Source organism: Diorhabda carinulata, chromosome 10 (assembly GCF_026250575.1).
Source record: "Diorhabda carinulata isolate Delta chromosome 10, icDioCari1.1, whole genome shotgun sequence".
NCBI lineage: Eukaryota > Metazoa > Arthropoda > Insecta > Coleoptera > Chrysomelidae > Diorhabda > Diorhabda carinulata.
The window spans coordinates 1,932,240-1,952,604 of record NC_079469.1 but is presented as its reverse complement, the minus strand read 5'-3'; the positions used below and the strand labels follow the sequence as shown (position 1 = coordinate 1,952,604).

Sequence of the window (20,365 nt, the reverse complement as noted above, 5' to 3'; positions counted from 1 at the left end):
AAAATATCATTTTTTATTATCAAAATAAGACTTATAATAAGAAAATCTCATAAAAATACAATTTATAACAAACAAATTATCAATTCGTAATACCAAGATGGCGAAACTGTTATGACACGAGTAGGAATGAGGTTTTAGAACGCTGCATCAATTTCAAGTTCACAACGCGATGTTGCCATATGTATTACAAAAAAAAACCACTATATAGTGAATATAAATTTTTGGATTGTATTAAAATAAATCGTTTAGGAGAGATATATTCAGATTAAACTTCATTCTCTTTATGTTTCTTACTTAATTACAAACTTCAAAGCCGTGTAATAGAAAATTAATTGAGACCTCAAGTAAATTATTATACGTGTATGGATTATTTGGTTTTGCAAATCGTGGGGGTTTGTTTTTATGGGGTGATATCCAACTAGTGGTGTTTTTACGTATTATATTAAGAAAATAAACACACTAATTACAATTTAAAATAATAATTAAAACATCTAGAAAGAAAATGTATGGTAAACTATTGGAAAGTGTGTTTATGTTCATACAGCTTTGCATGTTTTGTTTTTCTTTTAGTAAATTTTTGTAATTTTGGTTTTTGTGGAAAAATATTATTGATTCTAGCATAATTAAGTTTTTTTCCAAATTCAACTTCGTAAATATAAAAATCATTACATAGTTTTAACGGTATGCTATGTTGCCGCGCTTAACTGTATTTCGTAAGTAATTGGGAAAAATTATTTTTTTTCAAACATTGATTTTAGTGATGTCAATTCGTATTTTTATACTTACACGTAGAAAACAAAAAAGTAATTTTTTCTTAATAAATCGTCTTCATTTAGGTCTCTTTTGACAAGAAAACATGTAGAAACTTGACTTATTTCGATCAAATTGAGCCGATTTTTACCTATTTTGATTTTCTATCAAAAAGGACCTCAATCAACACGATTTATCAAAAAAAAACAAAAAGAAAAGTGTAAGAAGTAAAAAGTTGTAGATATAATATTGTTTCTAGCTCGTTAAGTAATTTAAACCCCGTATTTCGACCATACTTTCCGAATTTACTATATTTTAAATAATTTCAGTCGGAAACAACATCAATATCACTCGCAACGTCAGACACGAACCGACAACCAACTACGTCCGGTATCCAACTATTACGAATACGAAAGCATACAATCGATTCTGAATAGCGGTCGATCGCGACAAAACGCATCACAAACGTCAAATCACCAACCATCCGTTTACCAACCGGACGTCAATTCGAATTCGCTACCGAGGAATCAACCGATTCAAGGTAGACATCCCACTTCCGGTAGAGGAAGGGGACCTTTCGTGACGCAAGTCACGATAGGCGATCATCATCAAAGCGGGACGAAAGTGTAATTTCTTCTTTTTTATTAGAAGACTCGATTCCATATACAAAATTATTCACAACGTGTATTTTTCTGTGGATTTTTTTGTTGTATTATAAATTTATATCAAATGAACATTCGAAAATATTGTATTTATAAATGATTTCGAATATTTATTCACAATATTATCATTTCGTATAATTTTGAATCACCTCATATTACCTTATTATGTGCTCATAATTTTTTTAAAAATTCGGCTATTGCCTCTATTTAATTTAATTATATATCTGATTTTATTATATGTATATATAGAAGTATATTTTATATTGTAAATAAATATATTTTATAAAAAAATTGTTTTATTCGTACTCTAAATAAAAATTTCCTAACTTATTACTGAAATCGGATTATTTTGAAAACGTGGCAACGTTGAGGAAACAATTTATAAAACTCATTAAATATGATAAACTTTTGATATCTAAGTGAAAGAGAAAAATAAATATATATGGCAACGTTGTAAACAAGGTGATGTGAACGTATTTATGAAATGCATTTAAGATGACGTCATTATAACATCAGTGTAAAGCATTGTATTATAAGTTCTTATTCATACATATTTATATAAAAAATAAAACTACGAAAAATCTATTGGTTAGTTACTGTTCTTGTCCGCATTGAATTCGATGGTGTGAACATCGAGTTATTTAGATTATGTTTATAAAATAAGAAAAATAGAAATACAGTCGAACTCCAATAATTCGAACTGCAAGGGACCGTAGCAAAAGTTCGAATTATCGAGGTGTTCGAATTATCGGAGTTGTGCACATTTACATACATATATGTATGCATTTCCATGCATCTTTCCATTTTATAAATAAATAAATATGTTATGGGTATATAACATGTTTATTTATTTATTTATTTATTTAAAATAATAATTTGTATACGTTTGAAGAATTTTTGGTCCTAAAAAGGACCGATTATTTATCTTAAAATAAAAAAAAAATACATATATTTATTTTTTTGTAAAGAAATCAGCTATGCTAGATTGCTTCATGCTGACGATTTTTTCCTTTGAAGCAAATCGAGTGATTCGACAAAATATCGTCGTCTTACCTAGAATCTGAAGATTCGAATTTTTCAATTTTTTTCAACACTAACAGTTCGAATTTTTTAATACCTTTGTACATACATAATTTATACAAGAAAAATTCGAATTTTTCAATTATTCGAACATCAAAAATTCGAACTTTTCAATTATTTTAACGCCAAAAATTCGAATTTTTCGGTAATTAACACAGAAAATACGAATTTTTTTGATAATTCGAACTTCAAAAGTTCGAATTATCGAGGTTTTTTTACATGTGTTAGTAATAGGAATGTCAAGGGACCGACGCAAAAGTTCGAATTAACGAGGAATTCGAATTATCGGTGTTCGAATTATCGGAGTTCGACTGTATATTGCAAAAGACCCAAAATAAGAGAGATTATTAAATTTTCAACTAAAAATACTCTATTCCTCCCAAAACAACAACATTGTTGAATATATCTGCACTAGTGTACACTTTTTCTTCATTTCGAACAGTTCCCTCTATACTCGATAGACGTGAGTTTTATACTTAACAGTGTTACCAGACGTTAATAAAATAGGTAAAAATAGTAAAACAATTTTAGGTAAACAAACATGCAGAGGAAGGTATTTTATAGGAACGTTTCACTAAATTTGGAAAAATATATACAGATTCGAACTATTCAACTAAATTTGTTTGGTTAAATGAGGTTACCTTCCGAATTTTAAGTTGTTTTATTAGTTTGCTTGGTATGATTTTAACCAAATTAATTAACATAAATTAAACAAAAAAATGCATAATTAATATTTTTCAATTAATAATTATCATGAGTAAATATTTAGTTTCAACATTTGGACTATCACTGATTTCTATTTTTTTATATCGCATTCTTTGTAAACTTTTTAGTTTAGCAATTGCTGAAATACCATATGCGATAATTATTTTTCGTAGTAATTACTAATTCTTTTATTAAAATAGCATCCTCAAGAAATATAATACAGCAAAAATAATTACAAAAAACTTTGCTAAACATAATAAATTTAACTTCTTTTAAGGAATTTATAAAAAAAATACTCAATAACTCAATACAATTCAATAATTGTAAAATGTAAAAATACTTACATTTTTAAGGATAAAGCTGAGTGAAAATGATCTCCAAGCTACACGCGTAATTGTTGATATTTTTCATAAAGTTAAACAATAAAACTATTTAATAAATGATTAAATAACATTTATTAACACAAAATGTTCGTCGCGTTGAGTGCTAGCTTTCGCCAATATAATTGTTCTAGAAGATTATAACGTTGCCATATTTACTGTACAATGTTAATATTTTTTTATATTCATATTGTTTTGAATAAAATTTTGACTAATATTATGGACTTCAAAAAACAACTAATTTAAAATTAGTTTAATTATTTATATAATATAAAATTAACGATATATTGAATTAAATTTTTTTAAAAACAATTTTACCAAATACAATCCATAGATGGATATAACCGGCAAACATGCAATAATCCCCACTAAGTATATTAGAAGTAATGGTTCGACTAACAACGTTGCCAAGTGGTTATAATAGTATCGAAAATCAATAAAATTGTATATTTGTAAAATTTTACGAAAACTTTGATCAGTATGAGTTTTACATTTGAATAAAGTTATTATAAATCATGAGAATAAAACTAATAAAACAGTGCCATATTACAAGTTTTTAACACAAAATATTGAAAAAAAAAATATTATAAACTTTGTTAATGCTAAAATTTGGGGTAATTTGAACGAGCAACAACTTATATGATTTGGCTATTTATTTAGTACACCACAAAATACATAAAAATAAATATATTTTTAGTAATATAATTTTAGGTAAAAAATGTGCGTAGGAGGGTATTTAATAGAAATGTTTGATTTAATTTCAAAAAATGGTTACAAAATTTAAAGTTTTCAATTCACTTCCCAATTTTCAAGTTTTATTACTTTATTTTTGTTTGATTTTTCCAAAGTACCTCGTATACAACCTGATTCGCTATTTTTATATAAATTTTTCGTAATTTTTAAAGGAATATGAAATAAAAGAAATAAATGAATTTGAATATTTTATTTGAAGCTGATTTAAAAAAATTAATTAATAAACTTCGTTATATACATAAAATCATCATTTTTTATCCATAATTTGATTAAAGACTTTCACTAAATTTTGAGCATTTGGTCTTTTCATAAAATCCACAATCGTACAACAAAAATATATTTCCAAAACTAAATTATACTCTGGTTCTAAATCTACATCCGGTAAAGGAGGTCTTTGTCTTGGTTCGATTTTTTCATCAATTGACGAATCGAAAAACGATTCTTCGAAACTTTCCGACATATTTGGTGGAGCAAGTGACAACATTTCCCATATAACGAGACCGAACGAATAAATATCAGCTTTGGACGTAATTATCTGATTATCTTGAAAAACTTCTGGTGCACACCAATGAGGTGTACCTATAATTAATCATTAATCACAAAAAAACACGAAATTTTAGTAGATAAAGATCAAAATGTACCAATAAAATCAATTTTTTAGTCACCTGTGGATCAATAATTTAAAAAGATCGTATGTAATAACCGTACCTGCGTACTCTACGTCTTCTCCGGCTTTTTCTTTATCGATTTCTCCGGCTTTAGTGAGTGGTAAAGACACGCCGAAATCACAAAGTTTACATATCACAAACTCTCCTTTAACCAATATATTCATTGATTTAATATCACCGTGTAACAACAACTTTTCGTTATGTAAATAATCCAAAGCGTTAACAATGTCACTGGACATTTTAAGAATAGTATTTGGAGGAAACGGAACGTCTCCTAAATAATCTAATCGGTTCTCTATTAAATCCCCTAGCGAGCTAGTACATCCTTCCATAGCTATTATACACGTATCATCTGATTGTTTAGTACAAGCTCTAAACCCGACTATGTTGGGATGATTTAATTTACGAAGAATTTCGGCTTCTGCTTTTAAACGTTTATTAGCAGTTTTGGCAGAATCTTGTTGTTTATGGCTTTCGATCAATTTCTTTATTGCCCAAGGTGAACGGGATTTTTCGGGTAGAGGTGATCTTTCAAATTCATAAACAACAACATCTACAAATGTATTGATTTACGAATCGAATTTAATAAAACTAATTTTGTGGTTACTTACGTGTTCCGAATCCTATTTTTTTCATTAAAGGACTCGGAGGTATTTGTATAACATTATTTATCAATTTATTTTTTATTGGAGTTTGAAAGTTATCCATTTAAAATACTATCGAAGTCGTGTTTGTAAATATATTCACTCTAATTCCGTTAACGTTTTAAAATTATTTTAAAACTTTGACGTTTCTCTTAAGCAACGTGAATGTAGCTGCTTTATTAATTTCCGATTTCACCCGACGATTCAGTGGAGTACGAATTTGAAGCAAAGTCAAAATGAAATTATGAAAATAAAAATATAATTTTTTTGCAATGTATAAAGGTTCTTTCATTACATATAAGGTTACTAAACAAAACAAATGAGCATTTCATATAAGCCTAGTCTAATAATTGCTTCGTAAGATCCATTACGTAAGAAATAGCTAAATAAAAACATTTGTTAAGCGCTATTTTAACTAATTGAAAATTAATATTTTCAACAATTATAAATCTTTAAATGAATCATAAAAATACTGTTTTCCTTATAATATCAGTTTGCTACAATTATTTTCTAATTAATTTTCGTATATTTATAATTTAAATATTATATTTCATAAAAAATTCATGTTATAGCATTACTATTTATAAATTGTTATACAAGATAAAAAAACATTGCGCTTATCTACAACATTTATGAAACTATAGTTAATATCTTCTTCTTATTGCTGGCCGCTTTCTTAAATATTCGTATACATTTATCTTTATAAATCGAAAAATAAATTTTCATTTATATAAATCTACCAAATGCTAATAATCTCTTTTTATTTTATTTTAAAAAGATATTTGTGAAAGAAACTGTACATAACTATGTTCACTACAATTATTTTAAATTAAAATGTAATATTCGATGTACTGTCTCTTCTGAAAACATTCATCATCTTGTATATCTGATCATAACCTGTATGTAAATATTTTACGTATTCAATTTCTTATTATCTAATAATGGAAAATAGTACATAAATAGAGAATCTCAAACAAATTTTTCAACTCTAACTTTAAATATTTCTTTCTTATTATACATTAAAATTAGGTATACGTGTTAATAAAAACACCTGTTTCACCTGTAAATTCATTCCATTGTTTATTAAAGAAAACTGAAGTTTCGATTTCAAGGACGTATAAGCTTTGATACTTCTAAAATAGATGGCGCGGTATGGTTAAAATAATAATTATTTTCTTATTATAATCAAGATGATATTCTCAAATTTCATATATTATTAATAGTAGAATAAAGTTTTATATCAAAAAAATTCGTCAGTACTACTGATTTGTTAAATGAATTATAAAAAATTTTACCGACGCCATGTTTCTTTGTTATTTGAATCTTTATACCTAATACAGTATTGTTTTTATTGTAAATTAATGTTATTATATCAACAATTCTAATAGAACGAACGTAAAAGCTATAAATTTATTTTGGAAATTTCAATATTTTTTCTGTCAAATGTCAATTATCATTACGAATACCAACTTAATTCTAGTACAAATAGAAAAGTTACTAATAATATAGCGTACTGCGCATATTTAACCTAATTTTAGGTTATACGCAGATTGTCATTACAGTCAATAATGTCATACGTCAATTTTTGATATCATTGAGGTATATATAATAAAATAAAATAAATTAGTTTATAAAATGCTATAAGATGCAGAACAAAGTGGAAAATAAACAGAGAGTTCCTCCGGTTTGTCGAACATGTCTAACGCCTATAAGGGGTATATCTTTTAGATTACAAGAACAGTCTGGTTTTGGTAAGGGATTGATGTTTACACACATACTCAGATATATCGTACCAGAACTAGTAAGTACTCAAATTTCACAGCTATTATTTTATGGTAATCACGTCAATACGTTTTTTCGTTAATTGTCGATTAAAAATATTTTAAAACGAATAATTAACTTTTGTGTTAACAAAAAGAAGATTTTGTTACAGAAATTGTGTATTTACGTATAAAAACAAATATTATTCTAACCTAATTTTAGTATCTAGGACTGTCTACTGGACCTGAACTGTGTTTTGAATGTAAAGAAAGTCTCAGAATTGCTTATACATTTAGGAAAAGATGTTTAGAAACAGAAGCACTAATTGGCGATTATCTAAAAAATATGCAATGCTCAGCTCAAGTAATCGACTTGTCCGCTGTTATAGAATATATAAAACAGTTCAAAGGACAATTAGATGCACAAAGTATATTATCTGAATGGAATGAAGATTCGATCGAGGATTTTCCTCAGGTGAGTTTTAACAAATATATATATATACTTTCGACATGTTTTTCAATTCTCATTCGTATTAACATCGTTTTTATGGAAATTATACAAGTTTTTTTATGAATTATGATGATTTTATTAATTTGAATAACAAATATTGTTAACAAATTCAATTTAGGGTCATGTAGACTTTTTATTTGATCAATTTAGGATCCTTTAAGCAACGAGGGCACGAAGCAAGCTTCTAAAACAGATACGGTCCATTCTGAAGAGATCAGGACACTTGTACCACAACAACCTACCCCAGAACTGAGTACTAATTCTATTCTTAGTTCTAATGCGTCTAAACAAGTTATTAGGAAGATAAGAATACCGATATTGCCAAAACCAACCGAACCAATCGTGGTGGAGTCTTCAAAATGTAAAAAAAATAAACCGACCCAACCTGAGGAGGTTAATAAGGAAAACAAAACATCTAAACCTCCGGAACATCGACAACGAGTGGAAGTTTTAAAAGTGTGCCCACAAACGGGGCTATTTAAAAATAAGGAAGGGAAATATTTGAATTTGGAAGGTAAAGAATTACCGGAATCAGTAGTTAGAGAGATTAAAAAGGAGAATATTGATAAAGAGCATAAAGAAAACGAGAAATTGTTTCCTTCAACTTTTCCAAATATCAAAAATCAGGAAAATTCAAATAAAAAAGAACCGACAATGGATAAGAACCAAGGGAATATCTCTAAACAAAATAATTTAGATAATATCGTGATAGAGAATTCGATGAGTATTTGCGAGGAAACGGGTTTATTGAGAGACCAAAATGGGCATTATTTCGATTTTTCTGGTAATCCTTTGGAAGACGAACAAGTGGAAGCGGAAAAAAGAAAAGCGAAAATAAGAGGAGAAAATTTATTCAAAATTTCCAATATTTGTACGGTTTCTGATGAGGTTTTTGATAAAGAGAAAGATAATCAGAAGAGCGCGTCCGATTTTGAAGAAAAAATCGACGTATACCAAATAACAAAACAGGATACTTCCAAAAAAAACACCACCGTACCGCCCACAATGGGATTTGATAATACCGCGGGTAGTAGTAAAGAAGATAATTTATTAAAGAAACAGAGTGGGTCTTCGGCAAATATACTAAATTTTCAAGCGGACGAAAATTTGAGGATACCCCAACAATGGAACCCGAATCAGATTTTCAATAGTTCCAGCGTAAGTATTGGAATTATTATTGAAACGGAGATAAACAAATGACGGATAATTCATTTAAGGTACTTCAGACGGCTTTGACCAATCAACAAATGAAAGCGGCTCACAATCTGTTGGGTACCCATTTGGTGTTATCTCCTGATAGCAGTACTGCGGTACTAAATACCAATAAAACTCCATCGCAAGCTACTAGTAAACAGGTTGAGGTTACCAATAACAAAAGTGAGTCAAATGTTAAGAAGTTATCTGGAAATATTGTTTTATGTCCTGTGACAATTAAATCAGAACCATTAGAGGAACCTGCCAAGAATCCTTTAGCTGAGTAAGTAGTAATTAATAAAATTTGTTTTAATTTGACAGGTACTTTTTTATTTTTGTTTCATTGTCGATACAAAACCTTCAATACCATGATTTATTTTTTGATCAACTTTGGAATTGAAAAACCCTGTATATTCAATGAATTTGTTCATATAATCATGAAAAGTTTCTTTTGTCACCTTTATTTGTGGTTTAATAAGAAATCTGAGGGTGTTTTTAAAGCTTCGGAAACCTAAAATACATAAGTTGTTTTACATTAATTTTATTGAACTTTAAAGTTAGAAAACCCTGTACATTACATACTTTATTTCATATAATCATGAAGAACGTCTTTTGTCACCCCTGTTTGTGGTATAATAAGAAATCTGAGGGTGTTTTTAAAGCTTCAGAAACCTAAAAAACCTTAATTTGTTTTAGGTTAATTTTATTGAACTTTAAAGTTGGTAAACCCTGTATATTTAATAATTATATTTATATAATCATAAAGAAGGCCTTTTTATCTCTATTGTTGCTGGAAATCCCTTAATACTCATAATTCATAAAACTATGAATTTAATTTAACATCAACGTTGAAAAAGCCTGTATGTTTGATAGTTATGTCTATATGATTATAGAAAGCGCTATTTTACCTTCGTTTGTGGTTGAATTATAAACATCGGTATGTTTTTATAGCTCAATAATCCTTCAATATGAATTATTCACTTTTTTATTAATTTCATTTAAAGTTACAGCTGAAAAACCTTGTATGTGTAATAGTTTTGTCTATATAATCATAGAGGTTGCCTTTTTACCTTTGTTCTTTGTTAAATTGGAAATATTTTGAGTATTTTTTCAGTTACAGAATCCTTCAGTATCTATAATATTTTTTAAATTAATTTTATTGAACCCTAAAGCTGGAAATTCTGGTATATTTAATAGTTTTGCTAATAAAGTCACGAAAAACACCATTTTACCATTCTTATTGGCTAAATTAAAAATATCTTTGTGTTTTTATAGCTTCGGAATTCTATAGAACCCATAATACACTTCATATCAATTTTTTTAACCTGAAAGTTGAAAAACCCTGTATATTTACTAGTTTTACCAGTAAAATCATAGAAAGAATTACTTTCCTATTGTTTGTAATTGAACTATAAATATCGGAGTGTTGGAGAATTCTTGAATACCCGTTTTATATTGATTTTATTTAACCTTAAAGTTGAAAAACCCTGTATGTTAAATAAATTCATCTAGAACGCTACGTTTATCTTTTCTATAGTCAACCTCAAAATTTCAATGTGATTTTTGAGCTGTTTCAATTATTTACAACAATCAATACAGGGAGAGTCATTTGTGTTAATCATAGATTTGTATATTTCTTAATACAGGGAGGGTCATTTGTAGTAGTACTTGGCTTGTATGTTTCTCAATACAGTATCCTTTATGTATGTTTCTTAATACAGGGAGAGCCATTTGTAGTAGTATATGGTTTGAATGTTTCTTAATATAGGGAGAGTCATTTGTTGTAGTATCTTTTTTTTGTATGTTTCTCTTCTAGTGACAATGAGGACACTCTTAGTGCTCCCGATTTGAGTTTAGATGACGCTAGTAACACAAGCTCTTGGCAGAAGTTGATAAATTCTTTAGATTCGTGCGACAATAGTCAATACGTAGACGTACCAGAATTCGTCGAGATACAAAATTTTTCTTTGGAGGTAAATAAATATATAACCTAACCTAGAAAAAATTCTTTGCGTTCAATCATCATTTCTTTGTTTTTTAATCGTTCCGAAGGATTTCTTCAAACTCAAAAAGCAGACCAAAGTACAAGATGGCAAAGAAAAAAATGACAATCTCAAAATAACTATGTTGAATAGTAATAAAAAATTATCCGTATTGAAACCGCCTCAGAAAAACGTCGAAAAGAAAACTTACAATTTACCCGATCAGTTCATGTATAGGGGGAGATTGTTAATCAGAACTGAAGACGGTTATAAATTAGACGACAGCGTTCCAATTACAGGTAGAAAATTTTTCTTATTTTACCCAATTGTTGTAAAATTTTTTTTATTTTCAATAATATCAACTCTCCTCCATATTATGATTCACATTTAATTACAGGTAATGATAAACCGGACGGTAATAAACCACTGAACACCGGTATATCAGGTGAGTTATTCAATATAGGGGGTTATACGATTTTATATTTCACTTTTCGGTCTTGTATTTTCACAATAAGTGGAAAAATAATTTATTGGTGAAATTATTTGATTCATAGGTAGTTGTCTATATAATTATTGAAACGGGGTGGTTAAAAAAATTATTTAATATAAAAATATGCGATTATAAGTGATTTTACGTTATATATGGTAGTGGATGATAATTTTTCGGTATAAAATTTTTTGTTAATCGGTATTTTTCTTATTCGTTTATATTAAAATTTTCAATATTTTCGTAATTCAAGTATTGTATATAGTTACAGGGGGATGATCGTTTTCAAACAAAAATATGTCAAAATGACATTTTTTATGTTATGATTTATAATATTTAGTTTTATTTATTTTGTTTGCTCTTATTTCATTGCTTTTACTCAATTTCTCCATTTTTTCCCCCAAATTTTTTTGATTTTTTGATTTTTAGATCTTTTTTTCATGTTTTTTTTTATGTTTAAGTGAATTTTTATATTTGTAGTGTTTTTCTTCTTATTTATTTATACAATTTTTAATGATGGGCTAAATTACGCGACTTTTTTGCTTACTAAAACTAAAATATTCACTAAACACTACACTATACACTAAACATTAAACTATCTACCAAACTATGCACTAAATACTAAACTATTCACTAAACACTACACTAATCAGTAAATATTAAACTATTCACTTACCACCAAAATATGCACTAAGCATTAAACTAATCACTAAATATTAACCTATTCACTGAATATTAAACTTCTCCCCTAAACACTACACTATTCACTAAATACTATACTTCTCCACTAAACATTAAACTATTCACTGAACACTACACTTCTCCACTAAACATTAAACTATTCACTAAACACTAAACTTCTACATTAAATATTAATCTATTCACTAAATCTTAAACTATTCTCTAAATCTTGAACTATTCTCTAAACACTAAACTATTCACTAAACACCACACTATTCACTGAACAGTTCATTTCTATATTGAGTATTAAAATATTCACTAAACACTACACTTCTCACTAAACACTACACTATTCACTAAATCCTATACTTCTCCACTAAACATTAAAGTATTCACTAAACACTAAACTTCTCCCCTAAACACTACACTATTCACTAAATACTATACTTCTCCACTAAACATTAAAGTATTCACTAAACACTAAACTTCTCCCCTAAACACTACACTATTCACTAAATACTATACTTCTCCACTAAACATTAAACTATTCACTAAACACTACACTTCTCCACTAAACATTAAACTATTCACTAAACTTCTCCCCTAAACACTACACTATTCACTAAATATTGAACTATTCACCAATCACTACGCCATTACACTAAACATTAAAATATTCACTAAATGCTAAACTATTCCCTAACCCCTAACACACTAATTTATTTGAATTTGCGGTACTGTATACTTTTTGCTGTTCCTATCCTATATTTACTATGTAATTCAAATATTTACTGACTGATCGGCTGATAAATAATCACCTATTTATACACAGCGGGTATCTAGATAATTCGGATTCTAGATTCTTGAAAAAAAGCGAAAAAAGTCTCCTTAGAAATTGATTCTGTAAAAACTGCTACAACATACTGTAAACAGCTTAAAAAACAATACAAAGAATTGCTGCTTTATAACCGTATTTGAAAATTGGTTTCTGGAGTGTCCACCAAATTTTAGATTTTATTAACATCGACCAGAATCGGCTGCACAGTTTGTGTAGCGGACTAGTTATTAACGATATATACTCATTGTTCTTGAAGTATTTTATTTTTGTTCTTGTTTTATCCCGGTTGAGGGTGTTAATTTAACTCGGTATTTTTGCATTTTCGAAGCCGTACGATCCATTCATCGAGGCTGCGAGAAATTGTTATTCAATTCGACGAATTTCGTGGAATCTTTTCGACGTCATCAACCATATTATCGGAATAATGTCTAAAATAATCTTCCAAAAAGCCTCGTCCTTTCACGTGCATTCCAGAAACATTTCCTGCTGCAACAACGCCCCTTTCAAAATTTCTACTTGTATTTCCGCATCTGACCAATTTTTGATCGATCTAAAGTTCACATTAGTTGAGCGTTTTCGAAATCGTACGACCCATTTATCGAGGTTCCAGGCGGTTGGTTTTTTTTTATTGTTTTCGAAAGTTCTCGAATATACCAGATGTTGAGCGACGTTTCTACGTTTTTTTTTGTATAAAATTTTTGTTCTATTATAAAAATCAATCATTGATTTTTTTTTTAATTTTTAGTACAAGACTCGCCGTTGTCTAACGCCGATAAATGTAAAAATTATCGTAACAGGAAGAAGGGGGATGATAAAATTTCAATAAACAAAACGAAATCGAACGCCGAATATTGTCGTATGTACAGGATGAGAAAAAAAATGATTAAACAAGAGGAACCCCAATCGACGGACGTAATTTCGAATGCGACATTGACGTCACAACAAACTATTACCACTGGTATATATTTCAATTAACAATAGATAAAATATCAATCGTTTCTCTTAGAAAAACGTTTAACCGAACTGGATTTTCTAGAACTGAATACCCTGTTTATACTACCATCGCACCAACGTTGATTTAAGCACTTTTTGACAAATAAATTCTCGTCTTCAGGGCATCAACATTGATCTAAACACTTCAGGACAGCCAAGTGATCATCTTTGAAGCACCAACACTGACTGAAACACGTTTCGGTAACCAAATGATGATCTTTAAAGCATCAATACTGCTTGAAACACTTTTCAACAACCATGTGATCATCTTTAAAGCGCCAATTTTGAAACACTTTTCGATAACCAAATTCTCGTCTTCAGAGTACCAACACTGACTGAAACATGTTTCGATAACCAAAAACGTGTTTCAAGCAATGTTGGTGCTCTGAAGACGAGAATTTAGTTATCGAAAAGTGTTTTAAAGTTGGTGTTTGATACACGTTTTTGGTTATCGAAACGTGTTTTAGTCAGTGTTAATGCTTTAAAGATGATCACTTTGTTGTCGAAACGTGTTTCAGTCAGTGTTGGTGCTCTGAAGACGAGAATTTGATTATAGAAAAGTATATTAATCAACGTTGGTGCTTTAAAGATAATCACTTGGTTGTCGAAAAGTGTTTCAAGTAATGTTGGCGCTTTGGAGACGAAAATTTGTTTGTCGAAACGTGTTTCGAGCAGTGTTGTGGTGTTGGTAGTATAAACAGTGAGTTCAGTAAAAAAATTGTTGATGAAATTCATGTCTCATTATTAAAGGAGCTCACTAAGGCTTTTGACTATGTTAATATATATTTTGTGATGCTTTTTTAGGGCAATTTTTCAGTTAAAAAACTAAATGCAGTCAATGTGACCTTTCTCTATCAATTTTTATCTACTAGTCGGATAAATTTCGATTTTATTCATCCCCCTATTGTATATCATTGTAATCATTCCATCTATTTTAATATTTTTCGGCAAACCTCGTATACTACTGAAATTTTTTATATATATATGTCTATTTTTTCTGTGAAAATGAGTATAAATTCAATCTAGGGGGGTATTTTGGTTTATTTTAACAAATTATTAACTTAAAAAAAATTATCATTTTTTATCATATATGATGTGAAATCACAAAATTTACGTTCATATTTTTCAATAATCGACATTTTCGATGATTTTCCCCTATTTGAAACTGAAATTGAAAAAACAACTTTTGTTTTGCCTATTCACCAACACTAAACAATTTTTCACTAACACTTAACAACTAATTTATTCAAATACACCTTTCAGTTCACTTTTTACAATTACGATGTTTTCACTATAACATCAAATTGTTTACTAAATCCTATGGCTGCTAGAGTCTCGTTTTAAATACTATCATCACATTCGGGAATTTTCGATATCTAGAAATCTTTAAATTTCTGTAAAAACGAAAAAATTTATTCAGAAAGCGTCTCTATGAAAACATGATGTGAATAAGTTACAAACGTCGCATCCGTCAAAATTTAGAACAGGACTAGCTTCGCAGTCTCTGTCAATAGGCGAGTTCGTAATACTCTCACTGTTAAATTAATTTCAAATATTTTATATACATTTCCGTTTCCTAATGTTTTTTTCTCTTTTAAATATTTACTAACTTCTACGGTTATTACAACCTCATTTTATATACTATAATCACTTTCTAGAATCCGCGATTCCTGGAAATCTCTAGATTGCCGTAAAAAACATAAAAACCTTCTTAGAAAATCATAACGTAAATAATTTAGAAAAAATAGTCGCGCATCCGCCAAAATTCATTCTGACAACATATTAGAACAGAACCGGCTTCGAGGTCTACATCAGCTGGCGAGTTCGTAACAATAGATTTAATTCGATGATGATGTCGGTATGCGCGCGCATGGTAAAAATCCCCTACCATCTTTAAATTAATATCAAATATACCTTTTAATCGATTTGTCACTATCCTGGTGTGTTCACTACGACATCAAATTATCCATTGATTTCTACGGCTGCTATAACTTCGTTATATATACTAACATCACATTCTAGAATTTCCGATTCTCGGAAATCTTTAAATCACCGTAAAACAAATAAAAAAAAATCATATCAGAAATTGTTTCTGTAAAAACATAATGTAAATGGGTTAAAAACAGATAGTCGCCCATCGACCAAAATTCATTTTTAACAACACATTTAGAACAGGCCCGGCTTCAGAATCTGTGTCGGTGGGCGAGCGAGTTCATTACATATTAGGACAGAACCGGCTTCACGGTCTATATCAATGGACGAGTATCTAACATATTAGGACAGGAGCGGCCTCACGGTCTATATCAATGGACGAGTATCTAACATATTAGGACAGGAGCGGCTTCAGGGGCTATATCAATGAGAAAGTCCGTAACATAATAGGACAGGACCGACTTCAGAGTCTGTATCGAGTTCGTTACGTGTTAGTACAGAACCGGCTTCACGGTCTATATCAATGGGCTAGTTTGTAATATAATAGGACAGGCCCGGCTTCAAGGTTTATGTCATCGAACAAGTTCATTATATATATATTAGTACAGGACCGGCCTCATGGTGTGTATCAGTAGACGAGTTACAATTTGACGTATACGACAAGTCGATAAGCGCGCGCATCGTAAAAATCGCCTTCCGCCCTTTAATTATTCCCGCAAATGTGTTGAGGCTCGTTTATTTCGAATATATTTCCGTTCCCTATGGGATTTTCTTTTCTATTTCCAGATACGCAAAAGGGGAAAAAATTAAAATTAACGACCGTCCGTAAAGAACAAAAAATCCCCGAAAAAGTCCAAATCGTCGATAGGGAATTGTGCGTATTATTCACGCACTATACCAAAGACGGATTTTACGTCAACGATCACGATTATTTGACATCGCCTTACGCCAGAAACAATTTGTTGTTTTTCGAAGGTAAAACAAGGTGAGGAACAAATATCTCGGAAATGAATTCGATTTCAACTATTCAAATAAATAATATTATTTTAGGTATTGCATGTGTTACATATGCGGCGTCAAACATTTACTCAAAGACCATATCAATCACATGAATTCCCATTGTTCGACGTGTCCCAGATGTTGCGTTAATCTCGGTACGCCCTATATGTTGAATTTACACATGAGAATACATTCGAAATCTTGTCAATATTGTACCGAAATCGTACCGTATCCTTTAATCAAAAAACATCTATCCGAACATAAACGAGAAGAGGAAGAAGAAGAAACCGACGAAGACGCGTCTAAACAGAAGAATAAGAAGAAAAGGAAACAGATAAAACGCGAAAGGGACGACGTAAGTTCATCTGTGTCTCTCTTTCTCTAACTATTTTTGTTTTCCTGTCTTTCATGCTTCATCGTTCGATTTTCTTTTTTCTATCTACTCCTTGTCCATCCATTTATCTCCCTTTATCTGTCTGTCCTAATATTTGCCTCCCCTCTCTCCATCTGCTTCTCTTGTCTTCTTTCTACCAGTCTGCTCATTTTTTCCGCTGTCTTTTTATCTCTACCCGTCTCCCATTTTACTAACTCTTTTTCTATCTGCTTCTTCTCCTTCTATCTCTTTTTTTATTTTTCTCCTATCTATTTTTTGTCCATTTATCTTTCTTCTATCAGTTTTTACGTCTCTCTGACCATGTTTTTTACTTTCTTTCTTCTCTGCATGTCTTTCTATTTAACTCTCATTTACCTATCTGCTTCTTGTCCACCTTTTTGCCTTTTATCTTATTTTATTTATATCTTCCTATCCATACTTTTCATTTGCTTCTTTTCCATTCTCTTTTCTATTCATTTTTCCCTTGCCTGCTTTTGTTTTTTATTGTCTTTTCTTCTATCTGACTTTCTTCTGTATCCTTCTGTCTTCTTTTTATTTCTATTTCTATCTGTCTACTCATGTTTTTCGCTGTCTTTTTATCCATCCGTTTCTCTACCTGTTTCCTATCTTACTAACTGTCTTTCTATCTGCTTCTTATCCAACTATCTGCCTTTTATCTTATTTTATTTATATCTTCCCATCCATACTTTTTATCTGCTTTTTGTCCATGCATTTGGCTTCTGTTTGCTCATGTTTCTCTATCCTCTTCTCTTTACTTTCCTCCTGTTTTTCTATTTGCTTCTTGTCCATCTCTCTGCCTTTATACTTTCCTTTTATCTGCCCCCTTTCAGTCTCTCTCCTTGACTCTTATCTATCTATGTTTCTTTTATTTCTACAATCATTCTATCTACTTGTCTGCCTCTTTTATTCCTCTATTTGTCTATGTTTCTACAATCTTCCATCTACTTATCTGCTTCTTTTATTCCTCTATTTGTCTATGTTTCTACAATCTTCCATCTACTTGTCTGCTTCTTTTATTCCTCTATTTGTCTATGTTTCTACAATCTTCCTATCTACTTGTCTGTCTCTTTTACTCCTCTGATTGGGTATGTTTCTACAATCTGCCTTCCTGTCTACTTGTTTGCCTTTTTTATCCATCTATTTGTCTGTTACTCTACTTTCTGCCTCTCTATCTGTTTATTTTGTTTTCGTGTCTGTTTCCTCTCCCTTTTATCTTAGTTTTCTTTTATCTTTATCGTTTTGCGTCTTTAGCTTAATTTCTGTTCGGTGCAAATTTTAGGAAGTGAGATTTTCCGGTGTTTTACCAACTAGTGCCCGCCTTCGCAAAAAACTCGCCCGTCCGAAACGTGAGACGAGAAGTAGCGCAAAAACCGAAGATCTTCCCGTTAACAAACTCGAAGAGGATCCCGTATCGAAGCGGAGAAGCAATCGAAAGAGGGGTACGGATACGGCGCAAGACCCAACTCCGGTTCCTCACAATCCGTACGTTTCCCTCGAAAGGTTACCGGATCATTTGATCAACAACGCCGTTGAAAAGGAAATCGACACCAAGATCGTTGCGCCCTCGGACGGTCACACTTTGGACATAAATAATTACAAAATGGCGATACACGAAGCGATCAAAATAAAAACAGAACCCAAATCGAGAGACGGTAAAGATGATAAAGAGACTGACGTTAAAGAAGATAACGATAAAGATAAAACAAGAAAAATAACGGTCAAGGAAATCGAAAATAGAAGAGGAAAAGAGGAAAACGACGAGATGGTATCGGACAAACGAGTGTTGAGATCGAGGTTGAGGAAAAAAGAAAATAACGAACATCAAACGTCCAACATCTTAGTGGATGAAAGCGATGAAAATACGTCAACCGATGATGAATCTTTTTCCTTCGGAACATCCGACGAAGAAGACGAGGAGGAAGAAGACGAAGAATTCATGGAGGACGACTGAGGTAAAATAATATTTTTTTTTGACAAACACAATTTAATATCACATCTTGAGTTAAATGGCCCAACATCTAGTTAAAAAAAATCTGATCTTGATACTTAATCCACTTTTTACTATACTAACCACTATACCAATACTCAATTTTGTTATAACTGGTCCTTCAAACTGTTGAAATCCGTCTCGAAGGACCAGATAATGTAACTTTGAGTGTAATTGTAGTTCCTTATGAGTATCGCAAGTCCCAATTTGATCCATTCGATAGTACTAAATCCACTTTTCACTATTTACCACTATACCAACACTCAATTTTGTTATAAAAGGACCTTCGAGCCTTCCAACTATTCAAATCCGTCTCGAAGGACCAGATAATGTAACTTTGAGTGTAATTGTAGTTCCTTATGAGTATCGCAAGTCCCAATTTGATCCATTCGATAGTACTAAATCCTCTTTTCACTATTTACCACTATACCAAATGGATTTTTTTTTTAATTTTCAGGGAAAAGAAGACATTCGGAATGTGTATTATTTTGTATATAAACATTTTTACGTAATTTATTTATAGAATTGTGAAAAGAAATGAAAAGATGACATATTAATAGTAAAGGGTGTCCCAAAATTTTGTTCGGCGGTCATGTTAAAAGTTTCTTTGTATTTTTTTATTTTCGGAAAAAGTTTTAATTTTGAAATATTGTTGATTGTTGTTAATTTTTTTAGTGAAACCATTTGTCGAATGTTTTTACTGAAACGGTAATGATCAATTGAATATTTTTTGGTACACCCTGTATCATATGAGATATTGTTGATGAATCTATATACATTGAATGTTTTTCAAACTACTGTTCATTATGAGTTGATTTACCTATTCGTGATTGTAAGATCAGTTTTCTGTACCTACACTTTTTTTTAATCGAAAATAAATAGTATTTAGAATAATTTGTTTTTTTTATTTACCTTATTTACCAAATTAATTAATAATTTTGACGAAAAAATGCTTGTTTCAAATC

The 20,365-nt window shown here is 30.2% G+C and overlaps 3 protein-coding genes across 10 annotated transcripts in view; 2 read left to right on the top strand and 1 right to left on the bottom strand.

Moving 5' to 3' along the window:
* LOC130898960 (partitioning defective 3 homolog) overlaps nucleotides 1-1,628 on the top strand; it is a 66,053-nt gene extending 64,425 nt beyond the window's left edge. For 5 of the 8 annotated variants that reach the window (XM_057808594.1, XM_057808592.1, XM_057808591.1 and 2 more), the window contains one exon: nucleotides 1,080-1,627. In XM_057808594.1, coding sequence (XP_057664577.1) covers nucleotides 1,080-1,380 — 301 coding nt within the window. In that variant the 3' untranslated portion in view covers nucleotides 1,381-1,627. Of the gene's footprint in view, nucleotides 1-1,079 lie in introns of all 8 variants that reach the window. The other 3 variants (XM_057808597.1, XM_057808595.1, XM_057808593.1) reach the window with 1 other exon arrangement.
* Nucleotides 1,629-4,505: 2,877 nt separating this feature from the next.
* Nucleotides 4,506-5,878, bottom strand: LOC130898959 (lymphokine-activated killer T-cell-originated protein kinase). Its single transcript, XM_057808588.1, has 3 exons — nucleotides 5,610-5,878; nucleotides 5,039-5,551; nucleotides 4,506-4,909 (listed from the first exon to the last, which is right to left on the bottom strand). Exons 1-3 carry the CDS (start codon nucleotides 5,704-5,706, stop codon nucleotides 4,578-4,580), a joined length of 942 nt encoding a protein of 313 aa, XP_057664571.1. The 5' UTR covers nucleotides 5,707-5,878; the 3' UTR covers nucleotides 4,506-4,577.
* Nucleotides 5,879-7,187: 1,309 nt separating this feature from the next.
* On the top strand, nucleotides 7,188-20,294 carry LOC130898958 (uncharacterized). The gene is made up of 12 exons (XM_057808587.1): nucleotides 7,188-7,443; nucleotides 7,626-7,877; nucleotides 8,064-9,071; nucleotides 9,131-9,390; nucleotides 10,924-11,080; nucleotides 11,160-11,388; nucleotides 11,487-11,534; nucleotides 13,841-14,053; nucleotides 16,807-17,005; nucleotides 17,071-17,374; nucleotides 18,693-19,365; nucleotides 19,858-20,294. The coding sequence occupies exons 1-11, from the start codon at nucleotides 7,288-7,290 to the stop codon at nucleotides 19,362-19,364; spliced, it is 3,498 nt and encodes a 1,165-aa protein (XP_057664570.1). The 5' UTR covers nucleotides 7,188-7,287; the 3' UTR covers nucleotide 19,365; nucleotides 19,858-20,294.
* The last annotated feature ends 71 nt before the right edge of the window (nucleotides 20,295-20,365 follow it).